This window comes from Camelus ferus, chromosome 11 (assembly GCF_009834535.1).
Source record: "Camelus ferus isolate YT-003-E chromosome 11, BCGSAC_Cfer_1.0, whole genome shotgun sequence".
NCBI lineage: Eukaryota > Metazoa > Chordata > Mammalia > Artiodactyla > Camelidae > Camelus > Camelus ferus.
The window spans coordinates 70,262,200-70,289,095 of record NC_045706.1 but is presented as its reverse complement, the minus strand read 5'-3'; the positions used below and the strand labels follow the sequence as shown (position 1 = coordinate 70,289,095).

Below are 26,896 nucleotides of genomic sequence, written 5' to 3'. Positions count from 1 at the left end.
ATAAACTCTTTGCTTTCTCAGAAAGGCTTTAGAATCACTTTTCTGAAGTTTATGAAGTTTCAGGTGTCTGTGGCTTCAACAAATTTAGTATTTTACTGCTTAGGAGGTCGGAAGTCTGAAAGGAACCTCAGTGGGCAGAAATCAGGGCAGAGGCCTTCTGGAGACTCCGCTGGGTGTATTTTTATTTTGCCTTTTCCAGCCTCTGGAGGCCACTCAGGTCCCGTGGCTCCTGGTTCCCCTCAAAGCCACGGTGTTGTGCTGAGTCCTTCTCACGCTGCCTCTTCCTCATTCTCCTTCTGGCTCCCTCTTCCACTTTTTTCTTACTTGAGGTATAAATAACATACACATCCTTACTAAAAATTATTCATTGTGAAGTTCAAATGGAACGGTGTTGTACTTTATCTGGTAGGCCTGTCTGTCACAGCGGGCCATCGGCATCACTGGGGGAAGCAAGGGGAGGGGACAGGTAGGTGGGGGAGGACTCAGGACACAGCCTGGAAGATGAGCTGAGAACCCAGAAATAAGCAATGGGGTCCCAGGTGAGGGTGAGGGCGGCAGGCGGGGCAGGGCTGGGTGCGCCGGCATGGAGAACACAGCCCTGGGGCGAGCCCGAGGGACACCTTCATAGTCACAACAAAACTGGACATTCTTAACACCCTCAGTGAGATAAAAGATCCTCTGTAAAGGAGATAGTCAGACAAAAAGACTCAATTGAAGGTTGGGAGATGAAGACATTTCTCACAAATTAGGGCCAAAATAAAAAGATGAAAACAGGAAAATAATACTCTTTTCCTTCTGAGGGTCTAATTATCTGCATTCCAGATGCCTTTGATGCTCTTTTTAGGTTTCCTTTGTGTCTTAGTCTGAATGTTTTCTTTCTTTCTTTCCTTCCTTTTCTTTCCTTTCCTTTTCCTTTCTTTTCTTTCCTTCCGATTCTTTTCTTTTCTTTCCTCCCAGAAGCAAGTTTACTTAGAGCGCTACACATTCCACAGGCAGACTTCAGTCCACCTCAGAAGTCGCGTATGACCTGGATGTTTACATTTAACCTCTCCTCTGGGTCATTAATGCCAGGTCTGCCTGACTCTTAAATCAATCTACTGAATTCTCAGTTTCCATTGTTGAATTTTACAGCTTGTGTTCCCCATTTCATTATTTTGTTTGTTCACTTTTTAGTTTCCGGTTCCCTGAGAAATTCTCAAAATTCGCCATTATTCCTGTGAACATATGAAAGTCTGTGCCCGACAACTCTTTTTATCTGGGTCTCCTGTTAGTCTGTTTCTATTGTCTATTGTTTCTCTTGGGTTTTCATCAAATGGTCTCTTTTCCTCAAAGATTTCAGTATTTTTATTTGAGCGCTGAACACTGTACATAAAAGAAAAAGAAACAAGCAAACAAACAAAACTAGGCTATCTGAGGCCTAGGAGAGTTTTCCCATCCTCAGTGAAAGTTTTTGTATTTGTCCCGGCAGACCACCGGAGAACTCAGCAACCTCAAGTCCCCTTCATCCAATTGGGGTAAATTTAAGATGGGTCCACCTTTAGCTTCAGTTCCCTTGATGGCCTCTTTTTTTCTGGTTGCCTTTACACATAGGGAACAGATTTTAAGGATTTCAACCCAAAGCTTGGAAGGGATTTTACCAGGGTCACCCCTCCTGGTACACCCTGAAGTCCAATTTTCGCCCCCCTACACCTGTGAATCTGCTGACAGCCTGTTTCAACTTCTCAGCCACTTCTTGGGACGCAGCAGGCGGCCAGGGAAAAATACTTTCGGGTGCTGGGCCCACCTCGCTGGGTTTCCTTCTGGATTTCTGCCCCGTGGTCTTTCACTCCCTTGTGAGCACTAAGACGTGGCATGCTCCCGCACCGGCTCTCCGGCCCCAGCTGAGCATTCTGCGATTCAGCCTGCTCTTGCCACTGACCGTCCTGACTTGGCGGAGACCCCGAAGTCCAAGGCGCTCAGACCCCCAGGACCGCCTGCACTTCAGATGAGCTGCGAGTCCTGGGTGTCCCCACGTGACTCTCACGTCTGCCATCTGGCTGTAAACTTGGGGTGTCCCAGGCCCCCCCCCGCCCCAAGATTTGATAATTGAACAACTCACAGAGCTCAGGAAAGTGCTTTATTTACAATTACAGTTTTATTATAAAAGATGCAACTCAGGAACAGCCAAATGGAAGACACACATAGAGCAAGGTCTGGAGAGGGACAGAGGGACACAGAGCCGCTGTCCCTGTGGGGTCCGATGCGTTGCCTCCCAGCACCTCCTTGTGTTCACCACCCAGGAAGCTCCACGCACCACCCGCTGAGTTTTACCCAGGTTTCATCACATGAGCACTGCTGACCTCAATCTCCAGCTTCCCCCACCTCCCGAGGATGAAAGTTCCAGTCCTCTGACCATGCAGTTGGTTTTTCTGGTGACCAGTCCCCATCCTGAAGCTCTCTAGCGTCCCCGCTAAGAGTAACCTTAGTAACATAACAAAGACACTCCTGTCACTCAGGAAACTCCAAAGGTTGTGACGCTTTGCACCAGGAACCAGGGAGAAACACCAGAAAGATATTTTTACTATTCTACAGCCTTCTAACGTATTCTTTGCATATACATTTTTTATACAGTAGTTCCAATTGTTCAGGGAAGGATTGGTTAGAAATACCTAGTCCATTATAACTGGAAGCAACATTTTCTTAAGAGTCAAATAATAATTAGTTTTAAAAAAACAAGCAAGAGAAAGGAGAGAACCAGGGCATAGAAGGCTGGAATAATACCGAGTGAATAAAGCAGTAGGTAAAAAGGAAGTAAAGATGAAGAGAGAAATGATTCTTTAAAAGGAGAACACGGCGATGGAAGGAAGGTATATTTGAGGTAAAGATTAAAACTTTCAAGTTTTTTTTTTTAGTTCTGCATCTTACAGACTTGACTTTCCACTTCCCTGATGTCCCGTCCTCCCCACTTCCACCCCCTAGATCAGACCTGTCCAGAATTTTCTGGAATGATGGAAATGTTCCATATCCGCATAGCCCAGCATGGTAGCCACTAGCTCTCTGTGGCTACTTAGCACTTGAGGTGTGGCCAGTGTCACTGAGGAACTGAAGTTTTATTTTAATTGATAATGAATTTAAACAGCCACGTGTGGTTAAGTGACGACCATATTGGACAGTCCAACCTTCTGTTTCATTTCTTGGAGAAAGATTAGAATCATTGCTCCACTCAAATTCCCCCAGCCCCCTTCCCCACTTAACCCAGCATTGCTAGGACAGAGGTACACACATCACCACCTGGAGAGATGAAAATGTGCCACAGTTTTATTGGGCTGTTGCTAATCTGAGTAGATGTACTCTTCAAAAAGTTAAAGCTAAAATTTACGCATCTCAGTGGATGTAGTTTATTTCCAGAAAAACTGGAAGAAAAAAAAACAGTGGAAACAGTGGGGAGGGAGGGATTCATTAGAATCAGGCAGTATATTAAAAGACGTTGCAACCAAATAGAATTAATTCATGGAGTGTTGGTGTGGTTCGGTATTAGGAAATCTATCTTAAAAACTTAGCAAATTCATATGATAAAGGAGAAAAATCAGCTTGATAGGTGCTGAGATTCATTTGGTAATTCAACATGCATTCCTGACCTAAAAAGATAAAAACCATAACTCTTGTGGGGAGGGTACAGCTCAAGTGGTAGGGCACATGCTTAGCGTGCTTGAGGTCCTGGGTTCAATCCCCAGTACCTCCTCTTAAAAAAATAAATAAAACCGAATTACCTCCCCCTGCCAATTAGAAGTTTTTTTATAATGATACAATAAAAAATAAATTTTTAAAAATTTTTAGGGAGGGTATATAGCTCAACTGGTAGAGTGCATGCTTTGCATGCACAAAGTCCTGGGTTCAATTCCCAATACCTCCTCTAAAAAAAAAAAAAAAAAAGAAGGAAACTAAATTAGCTCCCCTCCCTGCCAAAATAAATAAATAAATAAATAATATTAAAAAAATGTTTTTAAACCACAACTCTTAGTTAGCTGGAACAGATCATCACTTCCTTAATGCAATGACCAAAAGCCAACATTAGGCTTCAAAGAAAAAATAGGAAAAACATTTCCACTAGATAAATATCTAACATAATTCCTAATTCCTTGATACTAATATCAAGCAAAAAATATGATTTGACATAGTTTTGGATGTTCAACTTAATACAGACTATTAAGAGAATTACATAAGATGTATAAAAACGTAAGAGGCAAAATTATCTTTATTTGGGTGATATGATTATACACTTGAAAGCTCTAAAAAACCCCAGAAAATTATTAAAATTCATAAAATAATTAAATAAGGCATTGGTTACAATGTCTGTAATTAAAAATCAGCACACTCCTACATATAGTCAGAAGCCATAGTGGAAGTTAAGAGATTGTTCACAACAGCAATAACCGATGAAGTACCTGCGAATAAACTCACCAGGAAATGTACGAGGTCTCCCTGCAGAAAACTGGGAACTGCTACTGAAATATGAGAGAACACTTACAAAAGTAAATAGGAAGATTCAAAATTATAAAGATGTTGATTTTCCCCAAATTAACCTATATTCGATCTGATGCCACTCGAAACGTCAACTCTCTTGGGGGATGGTAGGAATGTCACAAAATTATTCAAAATGCAACTTGAATAATAAATATGTAAGAATACTCAGGAAAATCTGAAATAGCAGAAGAAGGAGATGAGTCCTACCAGTTATTAAATTAGTAATCTACAATTAAGACAACTTGATAATGGCACAGAAATAGAAATATCAGTTAAATAGAACACAGAGCCTTAAAATGTACCCAGACACACATCTAGTATAAATGTAATATATTAGTAAAATGGTAATTCAAGTCAGTGGGGGAAAAGAAGGATAATTCAAGGTTACTGCAACAACCTGCTAATTATTGGTGGGAAAATGGGATTCTCATATTCTTCTTTAAAAGAAGTTACAAGAGGAGAGAGTATAGCTCAGTGGTAGAGCACGTGCCTGGCATGCATGAGGTCCTGGCTTCAATCCCCAGTACCTCCACCTAAAGATAAATAAATAAACCTAACTTCCTCCCCTCCCCAAATAATAAAATAATAAAAAATAAAACAAATTACAGATGGAGTACAAATATTAAAATGTAATAAATTACTAGAAGAAAAAAAATGTTTTTGGAGTCTGAAAGTGGGTAAGGAGTTTCTAAGAAAAATACTCAGATATCTGTCCTCCTAACAGATTAACATTTACTGTCCTACAAAAAATAAATGAATAAACAGATAAAGAAAATGAATGACACACTGGGCGGGGGGAAGTATAACATTACTACATACGAAGAATTAATTTCCCAGATATACTATAAACTCCTACGAAATCATAATACAAAGATCATCTAAGAAAAGAATGGCCAAGGACATAATAGGTAGCCTAATTAAAAAAAAAAAAAGAAATACAGAGTTGCTCAACCTCACTCATAAAAATTGCAAACAAAACTAGATATTTTCACAGATGAGTAAAAGTGAATAAATTTTATCCCTAATAAGAATAATTTTATTATTAAAAAGTGAGTGAATAAATGTTGAGAAGCATTTGGGGAAACAGGTATTCTCCTATGCCCTTGGGCAGAAGGGAAAATGGTGCAGCCTGGCTGGTGAGCAATGTGACAACGTTTCCCTAAGCAATTTCTAGAAATGTGTCCTAGAGATAAGTCACATATATATGAACAAAGACACCTGCAAAGATACAGGCACTGGGAACTTTTTTCAGGATTTCTGGTAATCACAAAAAGCGGAAGACAACAAAGTAACTGGAAAATGCCCACTCCTGACACAGCCATATGTTGTGACTTGACGACTATGTGATTACAGGAGAAAACCAAGCCAGCGACAAACAGCTGCAGGGACTGATGTGAGTGAGGAGAGTTTGAAAAATACTGAATTGGCAATACTTCAATAAATCCAAGATACTCAACAGTACGTATGGTATGATCCAATTTTGGGGAGGGGAGGAATGTACAAGAAACTTACCAGTAGTCACCTCTACTGAGGGGGGCAGTCACAGGGGCTCAGGTGGGATGGCTTTGACTTTTTGCTTCATAGCCTCTGCATGACTGAAGCTTTCTCTTAAGGATGAGTTAAACATGGCTGTCCTTTCCTCTAACCTTTACCCGTCTGCAAATGGCCCCGTGACAGTGACATTTCTTCACAAAACCATCTGTTGCGGTGTTACAGCTCAGCTGTGATATCAGCCTGGATCCGGGCAAGAGACTAAGCGGCACTCAGAGAGTTGGAGAACTCAGGTTTATTACACTAGCAAGCCCAGAGGAGTCTCTGGACCCCGTCTGTAGGGTTACACAGGCCTTTATAGGCTGCCAGTTTACACTTTGCAACATCATATGCAAATAAAGTATAACAAAAGTTGACCAACTAGGAACAAGCTTTGTAGAAATAGACCAATCAGGAGGGAGAAAATAACCAATCAGGAGTGAGGGAGAAGGACCAATCAGGAGTGAGAGAAATAACCAATCAGGAGTGAAGGAAATAACCAATCAGAAGTGAGCTCAAGGAACCAATAGAATTTTAGGGGTAAGTAAGCAGTTTCAGAGGCAAAAAGTGAGATAGAGCTTCTGGGCCAGGTAACTGGATGGTGCTGGCGGGAGAGTAGTGGCCCTGCTTAGGGGTCCTTTTTATGGGGCTTCCCGCCTCACATCTACCAGGAGCAGGTCTCCACCAGTGCCTCCATGTCTCTGCTCACGCTCCCTGTCCCACCTTCCTAGCACATCTAACTTGCACATCTAGCCTCCGTCCAGGACCAGCTCCAAGACCAACAATTTCACAAAGACGTTCAGAACTCCTCAAAATAACACCATCTGTCCCTGCTCAGCAGCCCCCACAGCACTCAAACTGCAACACACACGTTTTTGGGGTTTTGCTTTTTGCAGAGTTTACAATTATTCAATTATTTAAATTTTGTTTAATTTGCAACACATTGTTTTGCCTTTAATTTGTTAATTTACTTTTCCTAAGTTTTTAGTCTCTTTTTTTCTCCAATCTTTAGGCATATTAAGAGAGAGCATGCTTAACTTTATTTTGTCCTCCCCACCCCACCTTTTAGTTAATGTGAGAAATGGCATTTGATAAACACTGTTTAATCAATTTTATGTGACAGTTCCCTCAATATCCACATATTACTTTTTTTCTAAGAAGAAATCCCCTGTTATTTATGGTCCTAGTTCCTAGGTCATATGGCCACATGGTATTTTCTTCATTTAAAGATGATATAAAACCCACTTTTTAGAGTAAATTCACATTTTATGTACCTGGAATTTCCCATACGGGGCAATCCTAAAAAGTTGTGATCTGACTTAATTCACAATTCTGACAGTAGCAGAACACTTATCTAAAATACAGTTTCATACTTATCCTCATATAGAAAAACAAAAAACCAACATAATCTCTGAAAACAATTCAGTAGCATGAACATAAGAATATTAAATCCTGATTAAAGAAGAGAAATAGATATAATGCTGTAATACCAATCAGTTTTATCCAGTGTAAGAAAAAATTTAAGCTTTATTTTGGTAAAACATCTCAGATTCCCTCAGATCACAGCATGTCAATAAGCAAAATGTACACAAACTGAATTTACACTATGTGTCAAGTCCCGAATTCCCAGTCTTATGTAAGCATATTGCAAAATACAAGTGCCAATGACTTAACTATAGGTAGTATTTTAAACAAAAATAAGTGAGTTTTCAGCCCTTAAGTGAAATGAGGCTTTAATCAAAAAAGACTTAATTCCACAGGGTGTATTTTTTCAGAACAGCAATTAATTCAGTCAAGTCTGTGATTCCACGTTCAAGTGACAGTGTTATGTTGGAAGCAACTGAGAAAAGGCAATCAACGTGTAAGTGGTGGAATACAGTATGTACTATATTTGGGGACGATCTCTAACCGCATCCAACTTTCAGACCTTGTGTTGGAGTCTAATGAAACACAAAGCTAGAGAGAAGAACTCTGACCCCACTTGGAGGAATGCAGCGAAATTGCTCTGTCTGGGCACAGACATACTTCGTAACTTTGAAGGTCTAATCCACTCCCCACACTAACTGATTCACCCAGAGCATACTTCTTCAGCCACAACTTTAAGGAACACGCAGCCTTTAACAGAAGAGAATTCTGTACTTCCAGTTTTAAAGCAGACAGTTCTACGAAGAGGCAACCATTTAAGCATCCGAGTACACACACTGAGGTTTTTACAACTTCATGCCTTAAGAGAAGTTTTGATTTCAGAAGTATTTCAGGCGCCCCACATCAAATATTTACACACTACGGGTTTCATACAATATAATTATAGAAACTGTAAGTGGCACAAAATAATCACAAAATTTTCAAATTCAAGTTTCCAGCGATCCTTAAAAAAAAAAAAAGACAGATTATAACTGTTTTGTCCAACTGAGATATCCAGGTTTGGTTATTATCTAGAAAACGCTAAAGCTGTGTGAAAAAAAAAATCAAAGAGAATCTGTAACTTTGATCATTTCAACCTTTTAAATATGCACACCGAGAAAGAAAAGAAAAGGTTCGTCTGGCATATGAGTAATGAAGTCAAGGAGCTTTTATAACCCTAAGCTGCAAATGGAAGCTGTTTTAGGTTTTACACAATTTCCACAGTCTTAATACCAGTGTTTATATTCAGATAAAAGAAGTGACCTTTTGAAGTCATCCGGCATCAGAAATACCACTTATGGACAAGAGCCACAACTAGAAGCCTGGGGAAAGGCGGGTCTCCAAGTATGAGGAATGCTATATAATCAATTTACAATAAAAGTTACAGTTTAGAAACCTTGGGAAGCTCAAATTTCTTTAGTTATTTTTGTTTTACTAAACAATACGAAGTAAGCATTATACTTATTTTGAAACACAAATTAAAAACAAAACAAAACAAAACAAAAAACAAGAAAAAGGCAGCATGGAGCATGTCAGTAGGAATCACCAAAGGTTTTTCTTTTCCCCTCTTTGTGCACACTGTCTCACTTTTCTGTTCTCCACTTGGCTGCCAAAAAGAAAAGAAAAAAGAAAAGAAAAGAAAAGAAAAGAAAAACAAATCTCAAAAAAAAAAAATTAAAAAGAAAACAAATCTCTGCTCAAAGCAGTCATACTTGAGAACATGACAGGATTTGCACATGATTTTTCCTAACTTCCCGCCCACCCAGGCCCTGAAATCTAAATAAACATGTCAGTGAAGACTTTTCTCCCATTTGCAAGACGTCTGAGTCGCTATATGTGACCCACAATGAAAGTGGGCGAGGACAGCTAACATCACTGGCTGCTTCCAGGTTCCCGGATGTGTCCTGTTTGCTATGTTTATTTCTTTAAGACGATAAAGACAAAAGCTCCAGCTGGAACTTCAGACTCAGAAATCTGTAAAAAAAAAAAAAAAACAAAAAAAACAAAAAACATACTTATCATAGTCCTTAAGATTTCCCAGTAAATGCTCTGAAATCAAGTACTATAAGGCTGCTAATCAGCAGCTGAAACTAATTAGCCATTTAAATTACACCGGCAACATGGGCCGAACCGTCTGACAGCTTCCTCTTGTATTCAACCAGAATCGGAGTATTCGAGTCCACACGCCAGCTACACCAACTAGAAGGCATTCTTCTGATCAAAATTTACCCTAAAATCAATTTTCTCAACTCCTTTCTTTTCCCCAAATCGTTCAATCACATTTTAAGGTGCAGAAGTATGTGAAACAGCGTGCTTTACTGTGCTCTTTAAGAAACCTAACATCTTAGTGAACTGGGAAACTTTCACAGCATATTTAAACTCTAGGCATGTATAGATATTGTTTATCTGTGCTGCATAATATATACTGTGAGAAAGTGTGTTTTGACTCAAAGGGTAAGCTGAAATGCTACAGTGTGGCAATATACTCGTTAGAGAGTTAGCATCGCTGAAAAGGAAAGCATATATTTTAATAATTCCAATGTTTTTTGTTACATGGGCTTAATTTAACATTTTTTCCTTCCCCCTTTTGACTTCGCATTTCTATATGAGAAAGCATCTTTTACTTTGAGGCTGTGTTTGAGACTACAAAGAATATGCTAGTACACCTTAATATAAATATAAATAATATATAAGCAATATGTAGACACGTAAACAGGTCCAGACATCAGACCACCGACGTTGTGCTTTCTGGATTCACACGGATCAGTCTGGAGGCGTTTCTCAGGTCCTGGAGCTGCTTGGCGGGTTTCCCCACACCTTCTTCAAACCTCTTCTCCACCACAGGGAGGACCGTTTCGTACAGAAAGGATGCATTCTGTCTGATAAAGGCCTTCTTCTCTGGATCTTGCTCACACCGAAGACTGTAATCCACGTGCTGGACAGCGACCAAAATGATCTCCACCAGGCTCTCCAAGAGCACCATGTGCAGCTCCGGGAAATACAGCTTCAGTGCCTCTTCCAGGAAGCCCATGGTCTGTTTCGTGAAAGCAACCACCGTGTAACTCAGATTCACCCAGCAGTCATCCCCGGTGTACTGCTCAAAGGTACTCACCCCGCAACTCTTCATCTCCTCTTTGAGCTTCCCCAGGGCCTCCGGAGTCATCAGGTTCATCCTCCTCCACATCTCCTCGGAGTTGCGATGCTTGGTGGCTTCGATGATGATTTCTTTGTAACTGTGCAAGGCCCCTTGGATGTCTTTCACCAGAAGGGCGTGGATGATGAAGGTGAGGTCCAGTCCGATGTCACCCAGTTGCTGACAGTGCTCCTTCGCCACTTTGACACACTCGGCTGCTGTGGAGAGGCTCTCCTTACTGTCAAACACCTGTTTGCTAAAAGCATCCACAAACATGCCCATGGCTGACCTCGCCCAGACCACAAAGGCAGAGTAGCAGCCACTGTCAGTGCCTGCAAAGTCTGTCTCAAATTCCCTTGCCGTCTCAAGAAGGCTGGTGAAGAAAACATGGCACAGCTTATGGATGTAGAGTAAAGTGGCGCCTTCAATGCGAAGCTGGCGGATGGCCGTGTGCACCGCCGCTGCTCTGTTTCTCAAAAACAGCTCACAAGCCTTCGTGCACTGGCCCAGCCGGATGAGCTGGGAGACAGCCCTCCGGGTAGCCTTGGGACCACCTCTCAGGGACCGATCCGGGGAGAGTTCAAAAACCAGCACCTCGGTGAGCTGGCGGACCCGCTCATCCACCTTGGCCCGCAGTTCTTTTACCGGAGGCGGACTGGGCTTATCTTCTAGGTAATGGTTCAATTTATCCAGCAGGTCCACGGCCCCTTCGAAGTCCCTCTGGGCGATACAAACGTCCAGGTCTTCAGGCAACTCCTGGATCCATTCCATCGAGAGGTCTACCTTCTCTTCTTCTACCTCTGGAGCAGCTGGTTCGTCGTCGTCCTCATCCTCAAATGGGTTGCTGGCCTTGGATGTCACCTGCGGTGGCCCTCGAGGGGCCGCTGCCTCCTCCTGCTCCCTGCGTCTTTTTTCACTGAGGGCCCTCTTGGTTTCCTCCAGCACTTCCAGCCACTCTCGTTTGATTTTTGCGTTTTCTGCCTGAAAAATGCGACTCTCGGGAAACATGAGCAGCTTGAACATGTCCTTCATGGGCGGGTTGTCCTTGACATTGACCACGGCCAAACCATCCAGGGGATAGAGGGCGTTGTAGCGATACATGCCTCGCCGCTGGGGCAGCCAGGTGGCCACCAGCAAACAGTCGTTCATGAGAAAGCCGTGCACCCGCTGCAGCTGGGCCATGTGGTCCGCCTCGTACTCCACCAGGTCCCCGTTGTATACCAGGTACTGTCCCGGCGTCTCCAGCAGGTGCCTGCAGCCTTCCACCTTCTCGAGCAGGGTGGTGAGAGTGCGTTGCTTTCCCTCCTCGCCTGGACCGGAACTGTCGCGGGAGGCGCCCCCAGGGCTGGGGAAAAAGCCAGCCTGGCCCCGGAGGTGGTCGCGGCCCCCGGCGCCACCTCCCCCCTCCTCCCCTCCGGAGGCGGCGGCGGCCCCCGCGGCGGCGGCGGCGGCGGCCGGCAGCAGGGTTAGAGGGATGCTCTCCAGGCTGCTCTTCTGCTCGGTCAGCAGGTGGCTGAGCTGATACATCTCGCTCTCCAGGTAGGAGATCTCGCGGGCCGTCTCTATGAACTGCCGGTAGTTCTGGTAGACGTTGCGCTTCAGGTTCTGCGCCGTCTCCTCCGCCAGAGCCTGGATGCGCTGCCGGTGCTCCTGCAGGTCCCGGTCCCCGTCCGACTGTTGCGAGAGCTGTTTCACGTACAGCCGCGGATCGAAGCCTCCCGACTCCAGCTGTCGCCTCAGGCGGCTCGCCGCGCTATCTGACATCGCCATCACCATTTCCGTCCGGCTCTCACGCAGTCGCTGTCACTATTGCTGCCCCCGGTACCGCTGCTGTCGAGACAGGCCCACCCGTGCCGGGCCGAGCTCCAGGGCTCAGGAAGCAGGATGGAAGGGAGACGAGTACGCCTGCGCCCAGGTCTGAGCCTCAGACACTGCGCCTGCGCAAGGGGCCGAGCGCAGACAGTGCGGCTGCGCGGGAACGCCAGCCGCCTAGAGCGCATGCGTCGAGAGCTATCGCGGAAACGAGTGCAGGGCGAGGCAGCGAGACGTGAGTAGTGCGCATGGGCCGAGCGTGACGTAGGTGTTTGACGTTACCCGCGAAGCGTAGAGACGGTTACTAGCTTCCAGAAAACTTCCTCAGGCTCAGACGCTGAGAACCCGAAGTTTCGAGCCCGCTTGGACGTGTCGGGCTGAGTTCTATATTTTAAACCCCAGAATCTTGAGTTCGGCGTTCGGGGAAAGGCTCATTCTTGTCGAGCCAGTTTTCCTAGAGTCTCGCGAGACCGGCGGGCTGACCCGAGAGTAGCCCGAGAGCCGGTATCGCCTAGGAGCTCGACCCGGCCCTGTGAGGCTCGGGGACCCGGAGTCGCGGCCGCGTCCGGCAGCGAGCCTGGCTGCGATGGATGAGGACCTGGTGTTGGCGCTGCAGCTTCAGGAGGAGTGGGACCTGCAGGTCTCGAGGCACGACCAGGCCCGGGAGCCGCTGTCGCTGGTGGACGCGTCCTGGGAGTTGGTGGACCCCACCCCGGATTTGCGGGCCCTGTTTGTGCAGTTCAACGATCGTTTCTTCTGGGGCAAGCTGGAGGCCGTCGAGGTGAAGTGGAGCATGCGAATGACGCTGTGAGTCCCGAGCGCCGCTGGGGAAGGAGGCGGCCGGCGGCCCTTCCGCAGCCCCGGCCCCGGGGGCGTTAAGCTGCCTGGTTTGGGGGCAGGCAGCTCCTCTCGGTGTATCTCTCCCTCCCCACCCTTCTCTCTCCCGCTCAGACAACTTGAAGAAAGCCGTGTGGCCCACCCCGCGACGGTTTGACTTATATAAGGGAAAAAATGGGAGAAAAGGATGTTTCTTTGAATCTTCCCCCCTTCACTAGGAGATAAATTAATACATTTCTGATTTGTCTGACGGTAGTACTTTAGGACCCAGGAGGGGGAAATAGCTAGCGTCTGCCCATAAGAAAGAACGCGGACACGCGGTGAATCCTTCCAAGGAAGCCTGCCGTTCTGGTCTCTGCTCATTAGGCTGTCACGACCTAGCAGTGAGCTCTCGCGTTAGAGTAGGGAAAGGGTGATGTTTTCCTATTTCTGGGCCCAAGGGATCATCATCAGGGATGCCTCCGAAAGGATCCCTTTCCGACCGCCAAGCTTGAGAACCACAGACTGATGATAGCTGGTAGGAGGAGAGGGAGCAGCAGAATAGGATAATCTTTAAGCAGCTGCAGCCTGGCTCGGGTAAGGGAAGCCACGACTGTTCACGTGTCTGTCTCCCTAAGTGGGGTGAAACGCAAGCATCTCCTAACAGAGAGGGTGAACTTTCGAGAAAGCCATCTGCCATTGCGTCCTCTCAGTCTGAACTGCCCAGGAATGTATACAGATCTCTCTCTTTCCTGTTTGTTTGGTAAATGACAGTTTTGTGCTGGTTGTTTTCCAGGTGTGCTGGGATATGCAGCTATGAAGGGAGAGGTGGCATGTGTTCCATCCGACTCAGCGAACCCCTCTTAAAGTTGAGACCAAGAAAGGATCTCGTTGAGGTACTCTCTGCATAACCCTGATTAGCTCAGTCATTTAAATGCTTACAGATTTAGACTGCTGTCAATTACCCTGTACATGTAAAAAAAATTTTTCAGTTTTCAGTCATTGCAAACTTTTATTGTGGGGCAAATAATAATGGTTACCTAATATTTTTATAGCGTTTCAAAGCTAGAATCTTTCAGGTATATTATCAGATTTGATCTTTACAACAGTTCTGTTCAATGTGTGTTATAAACGAGGAAATTAAGGTTCAGGTAGGTTGAGTCACGGATTTAGAAGCAGAGGAAAACTTAGGCTCCAATTGGGACACGTGAATTTTGATTCTCTGTTCAGCCACCAAGGTGCCCTCCTAGGACATTGAGCTGAGCTGGCAGAACAAACCAGCATGAGGGCACACTTCAGATCTAGAGCTGATGGTCACTCCTGCTAGCAAAAACTCTTGAGACTGCATCTAGTTGAGTCTAGTATATGCCTGTAAGTACCCAAGATGCACCCAGTGTGACTTGTATTGCCCCAGTTGTATCACTTGAAATGTATGGACAAAAGAACATAGGTGGCAGAGGTTGGATGGGAAGTAAGTTAAAACATGCTTAGAAATACGAAGGATGCTGTTTTTAAGGATAATAAAAGGTAATGGATTCCACAACAGTGTGAATGTACTTAGCGCTACTGAACTGTACACTGAAAAACAGTTAAGATGGTAAATTTTGGAGGAGTAGGTATAGCTCAGTGGCAGAGTGCATCCTTAGCATGCATGAAGTCCTGGGTTCAATCCCTGGTATATCCATTGGGAAAAAAAGAGGAAAAAAAAAAGATGGTAAATTTTATATTACATATTTTTTACCACAACTTAAAAGGAAATAGCTACTAGATGTAAACTGTTACACCAGAAATACTTAATTAATAAAGAAGAAAGGAAAAAAGGAACAGAGCCCAGATAAAATAAAGGTAGACATAAACACAATATCAGTTATTATAGTAAATGTAAATGGACTAAACTCTCCAGTTAAAGACATGCCAAAACTTAACAACAGAAAGCTGCTGGGGCTACATTAATGTTAGACTAAAGATTTTAAGGGAAGAGGTTTTCCTAGAAAAAAAGGGGGACATTTTATAATGATAAAACATCTATTAAATAAAAACACATAAAATCCTAAAAGTAATAACATAGCTTTAAAGGACATGAAGCATAAATTAGCAGAAGCAAAAAAGAGAAATAATCAATCCACAGTCGTAGTCGCAAATACTAACGCAACTCTCTTGGTAACTCAATGAATAAGCAGAAAAAAAAAATAGACAAAACAAGTTGAACATGATTAACCAAAGCAACCCTACTAGGAGCCCTAATTGGAATAGTAGTTGCTTAATGAATGTTTACTGTGTAAGTGATTAAATAAACATGAACCATGTTTTAAAGCAGCTATCTAATTTATAATGTATAGGATTCAGAGTAGGAAAAGACTAACTTAACTAACTCAATTCCTTCTTGAGGAGTTCAGGAAGGATTTCAGAGATGTAGATTTGATGACTGCTAACATCACCCCCCCCCCCCCAGCACTCACTGAGCGCCTGCCGTGTCCTGGACTAAGCTAGTTACTCTCCTGTGTGCCGTTACCCCAGCCCTGCGAATTAGGACAGCTCCACTGTAAGGACAGCCAGCCAGCCGTAACTTGTCCAGGGTCTCGTGTATAATGAATAGCAGCTCCTTGGTTTAGGCTCTAGCTTCCCTGGCTCTAAAGCTGCACCGCTTGGCCTCATCACTGCTGCCTTAGAGCTATTACTTCCACGAATGGAAACATGGAGGCAAGCCCGACAAGACAGATGGAATTCTGACAGGTAGTTAGCAGCGGGGGGCCGCTCCCGGCAGAAGGAATGGGAGGGCCGGGAACAAAAGGGAGGCCGCTAACCCTCTGGCATATTTAGGAGCGGAGGCAGTGGCTTTGGGCCAGATACAGAACAGCAGTGGGAAATAGAGGTGTTTGGGCACCGTTGTGTCGGGCCTTGCTTGAATCTAGCCCAAATGTGGAGGATGGTAAGACACATAAAAACAGAGATGTTCAGTAGGCTTCCTGGCACCGTTTTCAGGATGTGTTTAAATTGAACCAAACATCAGGAAGGTAAATTGCTTCTCTTTTATAATAGTTATTTATCATTATTTAAGAATGTTGAGAAACATCTGAAACATAGAATGGCCTTCGAATTTGAGTCTCGTAGAGTGACATTTACTTGAAAAGATAAAGTTCATTTTTATTTATTTTTTTAACATTTTTTATTGATTTATAATCATTTTACAATGTCGTGTCAAATTCCAGTGTTCAGCACAATTTTTCAGTTATTCATGGACATATACACACTCATTGTCACATTTTTTTCTCTGTGAGTTACCATAACATTTTGTGTATATTTCCCTGTGCTATACAGTGTAGTCTGTTCTACAATTTTGAAATCCCAGTCTATCCCTTCCCACCCTCCACCCCCCTGGTAACCACAAGTCTGTATTCTCTGTCTCTGAGTCTATTTCTGTCCTTTATTTATGCTTTGTTTTTGTTTGTTTGTTTTTGTTTTTGTTTTTTAGATTCCACATATGAGCGATCTCATATGGTATTTTTCTTTCTCTTTCTGGCTTACTTCACTTAGAATGACATTTTCCAGGAGCATCCATGTTGCTGCAAATGGCATTATGTTGTCGGTTTTTATGGCTGAGTAGTATTCCACTGTATAAATATACCACATCTTCTTTATCCAGTCACCTGTTGATGGACATTTAGGCTGTTTCCATGTTTTGGCTATTGTAAATAGTGCTGCTATGAACATTGGGGTGCAGGTGTCATCCTGAAGTAGATTTCCTTCTGGATACAAGCCCAGGAGTGGGATTCCTGGGTCATATGATAAGTCTATTCCTAGTCATTTGAGTAATCTCCATACTGTTTTCCACAGTGGCTGCACCAAACTGCATTCCCACCAGCAATGTAGGAGGGTTCCCCTTTCTCCACAGCCTCTCCAGCATTTGTCATTTGTGGATTTTTGAATGACGGCCATTCTGACTGGTGTGAGGTGATACCTCATTGTAGTTTTGATTTGCATTTCTCTGATAATTAGTGATATTGAGCATTTTTTCATGTGCTTTTTGATCGATAAAGTTCATTTTTAGAGATGGAGTTGATTACTCTAAAAGGGAAGTCTTCAAAATGACCGAGTTAAAATGTTTGGTTCCATTTTTTTGTTCAGCATAATTTCATAAGCCTGTAGTTCATTATTGCCAGTTTAGTTCTTCCGATGGAAATTCTTTTTAAAAAAAATTATGGAGGATTATGAAAAAGGTATGATTTTGAAGAGCTTTATGATTTTCATTTTTTGGTTTGTTTGTTTGTTTATTTTGGCGGGGGGGAGGTAACTAGGTTTATTTATTTATTTTTAGAGGCGGGACTGGGGATTGAACCCAGGACCTCGTGCGTGCTAAGCAGGCACTCAACCACTTGAGCTATACCCTCCCCCCATAATATTCGTTTCTTAAAAAAATGTATTAATATTTTTTAGAACTAATTATGAAAAAGCAGCCTTAAATGCTTTTGTTAACTTTGTACCTAAACTAATGCTTCCTTGGTATGGAACGAGCAGTCGGTTTTATCATTTGTGTTAAAAGTTTACGTGATTCAGAAATCCCCAATGTACAGAAAGCTCGGCCCAGAGAAATTTCCGTCTCCCGCAGCCCTCTGTCCTCACCTGTCTGCCTGCTAAAGGACACTGTCATCACCGGTATTTTTTCTTTCATTGCTCTGTTTTGCCCATGTTTACAGCCACTCTTAGCCCCTCTCCGCCACAGAGCACACGTCTTACAAATACCATAGACACTCTACTTTGCCTTTTTCATTAAAAGAACGCTCTCTGTAGCTTTCTCCTGATATTTCGTAGAGATGGTTTTTATTCTTTTTTATGGCGGCATAGAATTCCATTATGCGGATGTGCCGTTGCTCACTTAACCAGGCGCCTGCTGCCAAGCACTGCTGCCAGTCTCGCCATTGTAGGCAGTGCCACAGTGAAAACCCCGTGTACATGCAACCGTTACCATTAGTGTAGTAAACTGCTGGGTCCCGGGATAAGCGTGGTTGGAATTTTGGCTAAGTGTTACCAGATTCTCCTCCACAGGGACTGTGCCGTTCTGTGCCCCTCCCAGTGACAGACGGGCACGCTTCCTTTCCTGTAGCTTTACTAACGGTCAGACCTTAGGGATTTTACCCATCTTGATAAGCAAAAGGTGGTACACCAGTGTAGTGTTAATTTGCATTTCTGTTCTTAGAAATGAAGTTGAACATTTTTTCCTAAGTTTATGTGTCTATGGGTCCTTTATGTTTCATTTTCTGTGAACTGTCCGTGACCTTTGTGCATTTTAAAACTGGATTGTTGGTCATTTTCCTGTTGACTGTAGGAGCCCTTTATATTTGAGGAATTAATAGCTGTGGGATAGTTGCACATACATTTTTCTGAGTTGGCCTTTGCACTTGACTCAGGGAATTTCTTCCCTGTACAGAATTTTAAAGTTTTTCTGTGGGTGAATTCATTGACCTTTTCTGAATTTTTATTAATAGTAAAAAAGGCTTTCCTAGAAGAGGTTGTTCTTTATTTTTTTTGCCATTTTATTTTATTTTATTTAGGAAGAGGTGGTTCTTGACCTGGGTTCTACAGAGCTTTGGATATTATATGCAGTTTTGTGAACATGTGCTTATATAAATTTTTCTAGAAAGACAGTTCATGACTTTGATCCATTCCTGAAAAGAGCCTGTGATCTAAAGAAGGTTAAGACCCGGGTAGAGTAAGAAAACGCATTTTTATTTTCAAAAGCGTCCTAACAAATTAATTTGTTTTCTGTTTCAGACCCTCTTGCATGAAATGATACATGCCTATTTATTTGTCACTAATAATGACAAAGACCGGGAGGGACACGGTCCAGAGTTCTGTAAACACATGCATCGCATCAATCGCCTGACTGGAGCCAACATAACGGTAGGGAATGCCACACACGGGTGTGACATTTCGTTATTTATTTGGGGTTTTCTGGGACTTAATTAATAGTTGAGAACTGGGTAGAAACAGAGGCTGTCTCTGAGGATTTTGCACAGCAAGCGAGAGGCCCAGAGCAGCGGACTGGCTTGTCCGGGACCACCCGTAGGAGGCAGCAAGAGCCAGCGATGCCCCTGAGACCTCTGACCACGTCCAGGGTGACACGTTGTCCTTGGTCACCCCCAGCCTCCACAAGCTCCCTCCTGGACCGTTCCAGTTACCTGTTAATTTCCTCTCAGGGCCCACACTCCGCCTTCGCCCATCCTGTGTTCTGCTCCCGTGTCACGTGTCCCTCCCTTCATCAGAGCCTCTGACTCCTATGTCCGCATGTCACAGTGGAGGTGACAGCACCTGCCATCAGTAAAGCAGTAGGAGCCAGGCCCTGGCGTCCACATGCCAGCCCACTGGGCGTGCACTGTAGGGCTACTTCGTCCCCCACGGCTCCGTACCCTGGTGGGTGAAATGAGGATGGAAACCATCCCAACTCTTGCATTCTCGTGAGGATGAAAGGAGAAAATGCATGCAGAACATTTGAGCACAGTTTAAGTACTAATGAAACATTCATTGTTTTTTTGTTATTACTGATTCATTTTATCAAATAGCCTCCCTGTTCCTTTACTCCTCACTTCCCACAGCTCCCCTGCCCGCGGCTGTGTTTCTGCCTAAACTTTTCACCTCCTGCCTTCCGCATACGTCCCCTCCCTAAAATATGCCGCCTCTTCTACTTTTTCTCAAAATGCTCCTCGTCCTTCCAGAGGGATTATAACTTCTCCCTCCCTGGAACCTCTCAGCAGACACGTAACCTGTCAGAGTATTCCGTCCCACGCCTCTGAACAGAGGGGGGCTCCATCCGCTCTGTATGCATCTGTGTGAGACGCACAGTGTAGGGCCCCTGCAGGGGCTTAGCAAGAGTGAACTGCATCCAGCAAGAGACTGTCCCTACGGAGATTCAATTCTTTGGTCTGTTTGGGTATTTCCTTCTTTTAAAAGGCAGGAAAGGCCAGTGTGGTGGAAAATGAAAAGTGCTCACCCCCGCTTACTTGTAGCTGTCAAGTCTTACTTTTCTAAGGAGCTCATTTAATTATCAGATAGAGTTACTTCAACATCAGCAGAGTGGCTCGCATTAAACTCCGTCACATAAAATCCAGATTGGCAAGAGACTATGGAGTTGCCAGGATAAAAGGCTTTTAATTTCTTCACTAGCATGTACACTTGAAGCGAAGTCCTAGTGTACTTCCTGTTGTTCGGCCAGAAGAGGAAGTACTCTTTTATCTTGGATGTCTGTGTGTTTTTGTTGAGGTTTTACCGCCTGGACACCCCTTGCTGGTACAGGTCACATCCTGTTACAGCGGGACGCCACAGGGCGCCCGGCTTCACGGTGTGGGACAGTTAGTGACCACGCTGTTCACAAGCCACATCCCCAGACTGCAGGAATTGCAGGCGTTGGAAGCGAAACAGATCCAGTTTGCTGTCTTTGTTGCCACTGAATTGCTAAGTGAGACGTTCTCAATGAGAGAGAAGGCAGGGTCTTCCACACCTCCTCACCCCCGAACCTCTGTCCTCCGCGCTCCCCTGCACCTAATATAACTTGCATTGTCTGTGGGCTTGCTGAATTACAGAATTTGTTCCCTTATGATGGAAAGTTAGTGAGTATAAATCTGTTTATCCACAGAGTTATAGAAAGCGTAGCATTCTTTCCCACAAGGGGAATTTATTAGAGTTGAATGCCTTGATTTAAAACAAAGAAAATCTCTACTTCAATAAAAATGTATTTTAAAAAATTGACACAACATTGTAAACTGACTATACGTCAACAGAAATATATATTAAGGAAAAAAAAAAGAGAATCTCATGTACCGATGCCCTTATCTTACACAGTAGTCCTGTTCCACTGAGAGGTCAGAGGGGCACCCGCGTCACTCAGGAGCCTCAGTTTCCCGGTGGTGCCCCGGCCCCCCGCGCCGCCTGGGCAGGAGGGCTGGCCTTCCCTTCAGTCAGAGCCCTTGTCTGCCTGTCTTCTGCTTACGTTCTAAGTGAGATCCATCTGGAGGGTGAAACCTAAAGAATCCTGTTTAAGGACTGAAGCACATTTACTGCGGATTTTCTTTGACTCAGTGAGTGAAGCTCTTGGCTCCCTCAGTCGGCGGACACTCCTGAGCGCCTTCACTGGGCCACCTGGAACAGCCCCGAGGGACGCAAGGGTGCGAACCCTCGGCCCCTGGAGTGCTCTTCGCCCGGGAGCGGAAATGAGAGCCCAGCAGGCTCACCACGAGGCAGAGTGTGCGGCCAGGAGACAGCCCATCAGCCCTCCTTCCGGGCCCCCTGGGGAGGTGCCAGCTCAGCAGCGGGACAGTTCTTAGTATCGGAGCTTTCTTGTCTTTATCCTAATTTTGGATCATTTAAAAATCTGGCTTCTAAAATGTGTAGCATTTACAGAGGCTTTTTGTTTTAATTTTTTTGTCTTCTAATCTCAAATTTTGCACTCTCTGCACAGTTTAGGAAGTACTAAATTAACTGCCCATTAAAATGAACTTTTGAACAGAAGCTAAGTATAGTTGCTGTCTTTCCCCAAACATCATAATAACTTCAGAGGGCTCCAGGAAAGGGAGAGTTTTAAAAATAGAAAAAAAAAAGGCTGCTTATATATTTTCTTAAAATCAGTCGTTGACTTGCCTGCTTGACGCTGAAACGTCATCTCACCCCAGGTGTACCACACTTTCCACGACGAGGTGGACGAGTACCGGCGACACTGGTGGCGCTGCGACGGGCCGTGCCAGCACCGGGGGCCCTACTACGGCTTCGTCAGGCGCGCCACCAACAGGGCGCCGTCCGCCCACGACTACTGGTGGGCCGAGCACCAGCAGACCTGCGGGGGCGCGTTCGTGAAGATCAAGGAGCCGGAGAACTACTCCAGAAAAGGCCAAGGGAGAGCACGGCTCGGCAGGCAGCCAGCCCCCACGGCGGAGGAGAGAGGTCAGGTGGCTCGCGTTCCCCTGGCCTGAGTCGGACTTCAGGGTTGTTTGTGGTGGACGGGTTTTCAGGCGTGGGCTTAAGCAAACACGTCCCATTGTCCGTGAAATGGTGGTAGAAAAATACACTTTATACAGACGTGAGTAAAAGTAGCAACAGTTTCCACTGCTCACATTTGAGGGCAAAGTCCCCTTCCCTATCCTGAGTCATTAGGAAACAGAAGGCAAAAAGATTGTCAAAATAAAAACAGTAATTCAAGTAACAATGCCCGGAACGTCAGTCCGCGCTACACCCCTTCCTATCGGTTGGAGTCCATCCAGCTGACTTCTGTACGTATGTATCTGCTCTGGGAGAAGCTTGGGGAAAGGACGTGACATGAATATGCCAGCACTTCATCTTCCTGTGAAGTTCAGAGCTGCTGCCATTTGCAGAGGTACCCAGGTGGCTGAAGTCAATGCTTCCTCCCTGGGGAAGCGGGGTCCTGGGTGTGAGGGGCCTGCGAGCATCAGCTGTAGTTCTCAGGTCTGAAACACCCAGTACGTTGAGAAGCTATAGAAGGATTTATGTGGGGAGGTTACATCCTCAGTTTTGTGAGTTGGAGGGAAGAATGCAGTGTCAGATTTTTCCCTTCTGGAACTGAACTGAATACTAAGCAGTTTTCAAGGTCAAGTCACTTTGCTGGTGGTCTTTGCACGGTAGCACTCCTCGTCTAAACGTGAGAGGAGGGTTTCTGTCCTTTGTGTTCTCAGTACCAGAGCTCCCTGACTACTGGAGACGGCCCTTCTCCCATTAATAGATTATTATTACAGGGGTCTAAGGTAGATAAAAGAGTACTTCTTCGTTTTGAAAAAACTGTCTGGTAGCTTAATATTTGCTACAGTATTCATTTTGAGTCAGGGAAAAATATTTGTTTCTTTTGCAGATAAACCCAACAGAGGTGAGAGACAGCTGTTCATCCCTTTTAGTGGAAAAGGCTATGTTTTAGGAGAAACGAGCAACTTGCCTTCATCTGGGAAATTTGTCACCTCACATGCTGTTAATAAAACCCAAGATCTTTTACGTCAGGACCATTCTGCACGTGCTCTAAGACCTAATTCTAAAATTGAGGTGAAATCTGAACAGAATGGTTCAAGTGAAAAAACTTCTCTGGTCGCCCCTGTTCTCAGTACCAGTCACCAAACTGTTGTAAGCAACTACTTCCCTAGAGTGTCAGCTGCCAGCCAGAAGGCTTCCCGAAGTGCGCGCGGGTCTCCAGCAGAAGGCGCAACAGCCCGTGACATCGCGAAGAACCCGGCCCCTTCTGGCGCTCAGAGAAGGGTTACGTCTCCTACGAAAGCCGTAAGAAAGTCTTTACAAGCCATGGAGGTGACACCTGTGACTGCGCCCCGGGGTGCAAGCAGGCCTGGAGATAAATTCCCAAGTAAACGGCCCAGGCTAGAAGACAAGACTGTTTTTGACAACTTTTTTATCAAGAAAGAGCAAATACAGAGCGGTGGTAACGACGCACAGTGCCGCCCACACCCGCCAGCTGCAGCGCCGAGCCCCGGCGGCGCGGGGCTCAGCAGACCGGTCCCCTGCCCCGTGTGTCAGAGTGCCGTTCCGGAGGCTCAGATTAACGAGCACTTGGACTGGTGCCTTGAAGGCGACAACATCAAAGGCAGAAGCTCAACAAATCTTTGAAAACCGAATTGGGTCTCAACGTGCCACCTGAATTACCTCACGAGCACAGTGTCCGCTGCTCAGGGGTTTCCGGTTAATACTGAGATTTGCAGGTTGTAATGGTTCACCAGTACTGAGTATCTGTTTTACATACACATAAATGAGATGGTAATTTAAAATGTTTTATGTCTGAAGGTGCTGTAATTCACTCTTGCCTTGTGTATACTGTGGCCCAGAGTTTGTTCTGGATGTATACATGTCTAGTTTTCAGATACTTTTAAATACTTTTAAAAGCAAAGGAGAACAAATCTATTAATCTTTTTCTCTATTTTCCTTAAAATACTCAGGAATCCTGTCAGGTATTTGGTTAAATTGAATCTTTTTTAATATTAAAACTTATTCCCAGAAGTGATGTTAATATTCATAGTGTCAGACATACCGACCAAAAATACAGTCTAAAGTATATAATTGTTTTAGGGTACTCAAGCTTTTGGAGTTTTTTTCAAAATCTTAACCGAAAATACATTTCCTATATTATAAAGATTTTCATGTGTCTGTTAGGCTAAAAGGTGGCAGTAGATTTTAAGTTAAAGTAGATAAATATGGGGAGGAGGGTGTAGCTCAGTGGCAGAGCACATGCTTTAGCATGCACGAGGTCCTGGGTTCAATCCCCAGTACCTCCAGTAAATAAATAAACCTAATTGCCTTTCACCCCCCCAAAAAATTTTAAAAATAATAAAGTAGATAAATATAGTAAAATAAATTTCTTTCAGAATATTATAGTAATTCTGTAGGCCAGAGTTTAGCTGTTTTCTCAATTTAGCAAAATGAGTGGTTTTGTGCAAGTGGAACATTATCTGGATGCAGTATTACGAACTTTAAGCCATAGTTGAAACCACTTAGGAATACCATGTGTGCATTTTAAAAAGTGTTTCTTTTAAAAATCATTATTTTCCACGTGACAGCAAAAGGACAAAGATGGTTTGATCACTTGACTTTCTGTCTCATGGCTGTACCACCAGCGTGTGGGCATATTTCCAAGGCCTTAGCTTACAGATTTCCTTTTTCCTCAACTTTACTGCAGAATGACGTGTCCACACATGCCCCGCAGCCGGGTGTTCCTGGGGCCCACCACCGGGTGGAGGTAGAGGGTGTTTCGGTTACTTCTCAAGCAATACGCGCAGCCCACCCCCCCCACCCCCACCCCCGAGTAACCCGTTTTCATCTGTCACCACAGGTTCGCCTAGCTTGGCTTTGAACTTCATAAAGTAGCAGCTTCCTTGCTCTGGGTAGCGGGAGTTCGTTGTTTCCATTGCTGTGTAGTATTTGTACGAATATGCCAGTCTGCTTGTCATCCCAGTACTAATGGACACGGGAATTACCTCCAGTTGGAGGCTGGCTGTTGTGAATAATGCTGCTGAGAACATCCGGACTCATTCCTGTTGGGCGCACACCCAGGACCAGAAGGCCGCGCCCCCCGCGTCCTGACGTTTAGCTTCGGTGAACAGCGCCGGCCTGCACGCGCACCAGGACAGCCTCGCTTGTTCCACAGCCTTAACACTGGCACCAGTCCTTTCCATGTTAGCCTGCCTGGTTGTTCGTTCACAAATTTTGATACTTCTTAAGCATGAAGTTGGACCATAGTATTTAATAAATGTTTATAGATAAATGACTTAAAATGTGTATTATGTTGAATATATGCATATATACTTTCATAGAAGATCATTTTCTGTGATTCAGTTTAACAAACTGTGCAGTTAAACATTTGTTGGTGCCCAAACCATGCAGGGTTCCAAGGCTATGCGGTAAGACAGCCCGTGACCTCACGGAGCTTTGCAGCCTGGCTGGGGAGCGGGCCGAACGCGGATTCCGGGCAGTATGGTACGTGCTGTGACAGGTTTCTCCCGGTCACTGGGGGAACTTAAAGGACAAGCAACACAGCCTGGGGCTTCAGGTGATGGAGGAGAAAATCCTACATCTGAGCTGAGTCTTACAGGGCGAGTCAGCTGAGCCTGGGGGAGGCAGAGAGAAGGGGCCTTGCAAAGAGAAGGAACACAAAAAAAGACATGGACACAGACCAGCACATTCTGCTGGGAGAAGTCGGCTGTTCCAGATGAACAGAGTGTGCAAAGCTTGGGGGAAACGGCAGGAGAAAGACGCAGACACGTCAGACCTAGAACCTGAGGGCCGGGACCCTCTGCTGTGTCCCCTCCCCTTGATGTCCGGTTTGGGTGGTCCCTGGTAACACCTATCAGGCCGGGGCACTGCAGTGGGGGCTAGAGAGCTTTGTAAGGCAGCCAGGAACATGTGAGAAGTGTTCCGCTGGATTCTCTGGGGACGACAGATGGGAGGAAGAAGGGCTGTGGCAGGGATGGAGAGAAGGGGTGGGTTTGAGAAGTATTTAGGGGGTAAAATCAAGATCTGGTCAGTTTTCAGGGATGATGGAAATACTGTAGCTGGCAAGGAAATTGGAGTTAATTTTAAAATTGGAATTAAATAAGCATTCCCTTCAATCTATAAGAATTCTGTTACACCGAAACCTGAGTCATTTACATTGTAAAAAGGATTCTGTTCTAGTGGCTTCAGTTTTTCCCTTTAAAGAGAATTTCATATCCTAATAACAGCTGGCAGTTTTGGGTCAATCTTTAAATGCCCATTTTGGGGAGACGGGGTAGAAAAAGGGGATAGACTTTATTTCTAAGATTATACAATTATCTAGCAAATACAACTTTCAATTGATAAAGCTTCGTTTTGCTTTTGTAGATTATAAATGCGTGCCCTACCTGGAAATTCTAAGATGGGTGGCAAAATACAACGAAAGCTTCCATACCGTCCTGAGCTGAGACTGTGGTTTGTTGTTTTGGTTTTTCCCCAAACCTTACAGGACCTTTAAGGAAACAAGAAGGTCGGAGCGCAGCCGCTGGAGGACAAAGCTAAGCTCTTCGCAGTCCGTTAGTCCTTCGCCGAGGACGATGCTTTCCTGTTGCTCATTTGAGTTTTGTCCTCGAGGCTGTGGTAGCCTTTTTAGCGACCTGTATTTGTGTTGACTCGCAGCACATCCACCAGATGAAGTGAAACTCGAAGACGACAATTATTACAGTTCAGTCGCCCTGG

The 26,896-nt window shown here is 44.6% G+C and overlaps 2 protein-coding genes across 4 annotated transcripts; one reads left to right on the top strand and one right to left on the bottom strand.

Moving 5' to 3' along the window:
* Positions 1 to 7,530: 7,530 nt before the first annotated feature.
* EXOC8 (exocyst complex component 8) lies at positions 7,531 to 12,760 on the bottom strand. Of its 2 annotated transcripts, XM_032491824.1 has the most exons (2): positions 10,550 to 12,760; positions 7,531 to 9,411 (listed from the first exon to the last, which is right to left on the bottom strand). In XM_032491824.1, exons 1-2 carry the CDS (start codon positions 12,344 to 12,346, stop codon positions 9,355 to 9,357), a joined length of 1,854 nt encoding a protein of 617 aa, XP_032347715.1. In that variant the 5' UTR covers positions 12,347 to 12,760; the 3' UTR covers positions 7,531 to 9,354. The 2 variants fall into 2 exon arrangements, with proteins under 2 accessions (XP_032347715.1, XP_032347713.1); XM_032491822.1 differs by having other exon boundaries at positions 7,531 to 12,759.
* Positions 12,761 to 12,968: 208 nt separating this feature from the next.
* On the top strand, positions 12,969 to 25,461 carry SPRTN (SprT-like N-terminal domain). Of its 2 annotated transcripts, none has more exons than XM_006183734.3 (5): positions 12,969 to 13,189; positions 13,995 to 14,094; positions 18,968 to 19,096; positions 21,859 to 22,126; positions 23,046 to 25,461. In XM_006183734.3, exons 1-5 carry the CDS (start codon positions 12,969 to 12,971, stop codon positions 23,801 to 23,803), a joined length of 1,476 nt encoding a protein of 491 aa, XP_006183796.1. In that variant the 3' UTR covers positions 23,804 to 25,461. The 2 variants fall into 2 exon arrangements, with proteins under 2 accessions (XP_006183796.1, XP_014413889.2); XM_014558403.2 differs by having other exon boundaries at positions 21,859 to 22,131; positions 23,046 to 23,254.
* The last annotated feature ends 1,435 nt before the right edge of the window (positions 25,462 to 26,896 follow it).